The sequence below is a fragment of the Cornus florida genome, unplaced genomic scaffold, assembly GCF_030987335.1.
Source record: "Cornus florida cultivar Cherokee Brave unplaced genomic scaffold, ASM3098733v1 CherokeeBrave_3.0.0_Hap2_Chr10, whole genome shotgun sequence".
Classification (NCBI taxonomy): Eukaryota; Viridiplantae; Streptophyta; class Magnoliopsida; order Cornales; family Cornaceae; genus Cornus; species Cornus florida.
In genome coordinates, this window is record NW_026775580.1 from 107,887,667 (window position 1) to 107,894,270 (window position 6,604).

Sequence of the window (6,604 nt, forward strand, 5' to 3'; positions counted from 1 at the left end):
CCAAACAGTCCAGCACAGGAGCCAGCAACGAGAGATAATAATAGACTACAAGGTGTAGTAGTCGTCCACAGACAGAGAAGAGAGAGTAGAGAGGGAAGAAAGAAGATTACAGAGAAATGGGGGGAGGAATGGAGGCGAACAAGAACAGGTTCATAGAGGAATGGGGCGCCGCGAGGGAGAACCTGGAACACAACTTCAGGTGGAGCCGTCGAAACCTCGCTCTCGTCGGCTTATTCGGCATCGCTCTTCCTATCTTCGTCTACAAGGGCATCGTCAAGGAATTCGTACGAATCTCTCTCTGTCTATACATATATATCATACTACATCTGAGTGATCTCGTTCTCGTTTCAATTTGTGGATCTGTTGGTGCCCTAAATCCCTTGCTTTCATTTATGGATTATAACTGCAATAGCTTTAATTCACATTTGAATTTGTTATAAGATTGAGCTCTGAAAGGTTTTTTTAGGGGTATATTAACTGAGTTTTTAAAAGATTAAGGGTTTTTTTCCTGAGTTTTTAAAACTGGATTCAATCCGTTAGATTACCATTGTGCCTTATATCGCCAAAACCATATACGGAGTACATACTTGTACATTTCGAAGTATACATGGTTTGGCGTACTGGGTTTGAATGATTTATTATCAGTTGCAAATTTTTAATTAAAGGGATGTAAATATGTGAGTTTTAGGCTATAATTGTTTCTACTTTTTAGTGGTCTCAACTAATCCTGGAATAAACATAGCTGCATCCTTATATCTCAAGTACCGGTCCAAAATAAGAATTGTTTTGGGTTTTAGTAAATCAATTGAGCTAATACTCTATGTAACACGTAGACCACCGTGTGGATCACAACTTCATTATTCTTTATTCGTTTGTACCATGGTTATTATACTTTACTCGGATGTCAAGAGAACATATGAAATCATATGCGATAGACATTACAAATATGGTCAATTTTCATAATTTTGATGACGCGACAGTTGGTGCTGACTATTCAACAATTACCTTGAGGTTAGGAATCATGTTAATAGGGAGGAGGGAATTGATAGGAAATGTTGCCAAAAAAATAACTTTATAGTTGTGCAGGAGAATTCATGATATGTAAGAAACAAATTATTTGCATGGAACGTCATATTATTTGAACTGTTGGAATTAACCCGCCCTTTTTCTTTTCTTTTCTTTTCTTTTTTTTTTTTTTACTTTTTTCTCCCCTGGTGTTTGTGTTGAGGGGGAGAAAAGCATAGACAGTAATCCAAGCACACTCAAAAAGGGGACATCCCTACCGGTTACCTAGGAATGTTTGATAACCACCTCCTATTGTCGAAACAAGTTGGTGGTCAATTAGCTGAGTAACAATTGTATTGAGGTATAGGTAGCGTCCTTCAGTATGGAGATTGACAATTATCATGCAAATGATATTCATAGCAGCACCCATCAAGCCCTTAGCCAACCATGTAGTTATGCTTCAAGAGGACACACCCTAATCATGGGATAGGATTCATGTTGCTCAGCCTAGGTGGTCGAGACTCTTCAAAAATTGCCTTTTCTGTCTTGCTTGTTGACTTAATATCTGACCAGACCTACAAAGGTGTAATTGCTTGTTTACGTCTTCTTTGATGTGTGTTGAATGATTTAAAATATAACTCATTATTTACAAAAATTATGATGGAAACAACTGTTAAAGATGTAGCTCAGTCATGTCATACCCTTTTAGTCTTTTATTTCATGTTGCCGTTTTTATTTTTATTGTTTGTAAAAGAGAAGAAACAAAAGACAACTTGTTTGCGCACTTTCTTTAACTTTTTTCATTTGGTGGCTTTGCTCTTAGCCCTAGGATTTTGTGAATAGGAATGTTTGATAACCACCTCCTATTGTTGAAACAAGTTGGTGATCAATTAGCTGAGTAACAATTGTATTGAGGAATAGGTAGCGTCCTTCAGTATGGAGATTGACAATTAGCATGCAAATGATATTCATAGCAGCACCCATCAAGCCCTTAGCCAACCATGTAGTTATGCTTCAAGAGGACACACCCTAATCATGGGATAGGATTCATGTTGCTCAGCCTAGGTGGTCGAGACTCTTCAAAAATTACCTTTTCTGTCTTGCTTGTTGACTTAATATCTGACCAGACCTACAAATGTGTAATTGCTTGTTTACATCTTCTTTGATGTGTGTTGAATTATTTAAAATATAACTCATTATTTACAAAAATTATGATGGAAACAACTGTTAAAGATGTAGCTCAGTCATGTCATACTCCTTTTAGTCTTTTATTTCATGTTACCGTTTTTATTTTTATTGTTTGTAAAAGAGAAGAAACAAAAGACAACTTGTTTGCTCACTTTCTTTAACTTTTTTTATTTGGTGGTTTTGCTCTTAGCCCTAGGATTTTGTGAATAGGACTACAGAGCAACTCCCCAGTAGTTTTGTATGAGTAGTCCAATTGCCTCTCAAATTCCTGTTGTAAAACTTGCACTTCCTCTACTTTTGCCCAAATATCTGGATGTACTCATCAAGTTTTGTTTTGTCACTTGCTATGATTTGTCTATGATGTCGCTTAACCACTCTTTATGTTTGCTAAAAAAAACATATAAAGTGTGCACGCTTAAGATTAGGTGTGTGAACACCACAGAGTATATGGTCGATGTGATGTTGGAAACTTGAAGGGTGCTCCTAGCATCCTAGCGTGTTTGTAAAGTTATAGTTGTTAACCATTTGGAAACTTGATGGGTACTCCTTGTATTCATGTAAAGTTATAGTGGTTATCTGAGTTGAGTTATGTTGGAAACTCAAGGCATGGAGTATTTGATTTTTGTTTTTGGATTGTCATGAACACATGAGTTAGAAGTGTATCTGCAGCAGGTTAATAGGTATTGTTAGTGTTGGTTTTCTTTAATGTTCGTGAAAGTTCACTATTGAATTTTTATATGCAAGCTAAAACTGGTAATAATAATTTTTGGCTGTGAATTTGGTGTTAAAATTTGTAACAACTAGTTTATTGTTTGTTTGGAGAAAAAATAAATTGTCCTTGCATTGCTTTCTATCAATGGTGACCACTTTCTTACACCTTTCACTTCGATAGTTATATCTAGATGCATTAATGTGAAGGATTTTCTCCGGTCTTTGATTGATATGATGGTTCTAATTTGGTGGAAAACTTTTAGAAATCATTGTTTGTAGATGGTTCACCACTAAAAGAGATACGGGCCTGAAATCATTATTTTGTGGTCTTTATAATAATTATTATGTCACATTTAACTTATTTTTTCTGGTCGTAGATGCTTGATGCTTTGGTATGCATTTTTGCTGCATGAAATGTTTTATGTAGGGGAGTTAGATTTCTCTATGCAGTTTGATTTATTACAAGAACATTGTTCACTGCACTTTCTTTGATCAAATGACATGATCATTCAGTACTGTTATGTTTCTTATTTTACTTCTATCACAGAGGAATATACTTTGACACATGCTTCCATATATTTCTTGTAGTGTACAAATTGCAAATGTTACTTTACCGTTTGTTTTATCGCCCTATCTTTATCTTAGCGAGGTCCCCAAAGTTTGTAAAACGTTAATTTTGGAAAGAATTGAGTTAAAATTTCATCTTTGTTTACCTTTGAATTGCAATGCGTTGCATCTATAATCTATTTGTTTGATTTTTTTAGTAAATTTTGTTTAGAATAAATGATTCTCCCTATGACTTCTTTAATTAATTAATTTTTATGCAATTGTGTCTAAATGTATAGTTGGTCCAAACTTCCAGATATGCTATTTAGAATCTTTAACTTTTTTGGTTGTCATGCGGACAGCATATGCAAGACGAGGACGCAGGGAGGCCACACAGAAAATTCCTGTGACTGCTCTGAAGAATTCTCATCAATAATAATGGGTGGAGTAAAACTAGGTTTCTTTGATGATGACAAAGTTTGCCTCTCACCCTTTTGGGAACTCTTTTTCTTCTTTGCCATGTAGAGTTTGTTTTGCACAATTTCCATTGCACTTCATAGTTCTACCTTGTTGTACTTAATAAGTCTATTTCCCTGTCAAGAAAATTGAGCACTTTGTTAATTATCTGTTTCGACACTCTTTGGGTTATGTTTGATTGATTGAAGTTCTCAATGCTTAAATATTGAATAGCTTTGTGATCTCTCTATCCACACGCGCACACTAAACACATCCCTGATTTCTCCCTCTACAAGCTCTAGAAATTTTTCCATGCCTATAAATTCTGCAGAATATATTTCTCGACCGGTCGTGTAATGCAACAGTACTTCATATATATATATATTTTCTACGTTCACAATGCAAGAGTAAATTAGTTGGCATGATTTAACTGCAAATGGGACAGTGAATCATGTGCTGATTGCTCGTTTGCAATTAGTTCAGGATAATAAACTTTCTTGCATCAGTTATTGATCCTCCTAAGAAAGTAGTTGTACATTGGAAATTCAATGCGGTGATCCTCCTAGATAGTTTGCTATGTATTGGAAACCAACATGACTAGTATGATATACCAGAGTGAGTCGAGTGACACATAAGAGTGTTAAAAAAAAAAAAATAAATAAAGAAAAATAGAGAAGGCTGAAAAAACTGTTCTTAGTATTTAATTATCACAGAATATGCAAGTTAATCTTGACCCATTGCTTCATTTTATAGATTTTCATTCAAATAAGGTAAACCCATTGCCTCACAGAATATACAACTTAATCTTGACCCATTGCTTCATTTCCTTAACACAGATTTAGTAAGAGTGAACCCTCTTTACACAGATTTCAAGGAGAAGTTCTACAAAGTCTTCCAGTACTTGGATCACTTGATACTACTACATCAACGAGGGAGGCCTGAGGAATTTTCCAAGGCTCCCCCACTCGAGACTCACCCTTGTGGATGGAAGGTAATCGGAACTCCTCGTGAACTAGGCTCACCTTCCGTTTAGTTAAGGGATTTTGAGTCCACATGCAGTTCTTTGAGACCTGATACTAATTGTTGGGCTTGTGGATATCCAACTCAAAAAGTATAAGTCCCAAATTTTCTTATTTTCTAACCAATGTGAGATTTGTCGAACTACCCAACATAACTACGGAACAAGGGTGGGTGTGATCATATGAAAAAAATTGTTAAATATCACCAATTGATTACTATTGCAAACTTTAAGCCGAACATCATCCATCTTGTGATGGAATAGCCTGGCCGCCCAATTGAATATATATATATATATATATATATATATATATATATATATATATATAAACTCTGGTTATATGGTGCCTCAATATAATATTCTACATTATAGGATGAGAGCATAACAGCTCTCATTTGCATACACATACATACCTTTGGTGAAATGCTAGAATTTCCAAAATTTAAAACCGTAATAAATTGTATTGGAAACCAATATGATTGGTATGATACCAGAGTGACACATTGGAGTTTTTTTTTTAGTATTTAATTAGTTGCGATTGTTTGGACATAAAATATCTTTTTCAAAATTATTATTATTTCTTTAAGTTAAAGTATTTTTTATTTTTATTTCTTATTTTTCGGGGTTTATCAAAGGTCTAGATTAAGGTTGAGGTTGAGTCTATTGGTAGGGTGTATAAAATAAGTTGCCAAAAATTGATGAATAAATTATTTTTATTATTTTATTTTTTTGTAAATATTTTACGATAACCAAACACCAAAAAATAAAAAATTATTTTTTAAAAAATATTTTACATCCAAACAAATGGAGCCTAACTATGACGTAATATGCAACTTAATCCTGACTATTTGTTCATTATAATTATTATTTTTATTATAATTATTATTTTCTAAATATTATTTTTAAATAAGTATAAAATAATTTGTTGAAAATTGATAAATAAATTATTTTTATTATGTTTTATTATAATTATTATTTTTAAATATTTTACGATAACCAAACAGCAGAAAATAAAAAATTATTTTCTTAAAAATATTTTACATCCAAACAAATGGAGCATAACTATTACAGAATATGCAACTTAATCTTGACTATTTGTTCATTATATATATTTAATATCATGTAAATAAAGAAAACCCCAGTGCCAAATTTCTTCAGTAAGAGTGAACACCTCTTGCACCGAGGATTTCAAGAGGAGGATTAGATACACCGCTTGTATACATGCAAATAATATCAAACCGGAAGAAGGTTGATAAGTCAAAGCAAATTGTTATATTTACAACTCCAACAAAAAAAAAACTCCTAGTCATCTCTGAATTGCATACGTACCTTTGGTGAAATTTTAGAATTTCTAAAGTTTTTCCAAGGTTTGAAGAGCCTACACGAAATCAAAGGCTAAAAATCATCTGATAAGTGTGATTTGACCTCTTTATTTATTTATTTATTGAGTATACCAACTGTTGAATATCTAAACTCTTCGTAACAATAAGCAATATTACAGTGTCATACAATATTGGATAAGCTGAAATTCCTACTATTTGAAGGAACATGCCAGACTCATTTCAACCAACAATGTAAAACACTAGTCTCCACATTTGGCCTTCAAATACCCCATAACACAATCGCCAAATTTAAATACATCTTCACTACTTTCCTCTCTAGCTCTCACTTCTCTAAAAG

General features: G+C 33.5%; 1 protein-coding gene across 1 annotated transcript; it reads left to right on the forward strand.

Moving 5' to 3' along the window:
- The first annotated feature begins 10 nt into the window (after positions 1-10).
- LOC132276883 (uncharacterized) lies at positions 11-4,130 on the forward strand. The gene is made up of 2 exons (XM_059778518.1): positions 11-284; positions 3,813-4,130. Exons 1-2 carry the CDS (start codon positions 117-119, stop codon positions 3,858-3,860), a joined length of 216 nt encoding a protein of 71 aa, XP_059634501.1. The 5' UTR covers positions 11-116; the 3' UTR covers positions 3,861-4,130.
- The last annotated feature ends 2,474 nt before the right edge of the window (positions 4,131-6,604 follow it).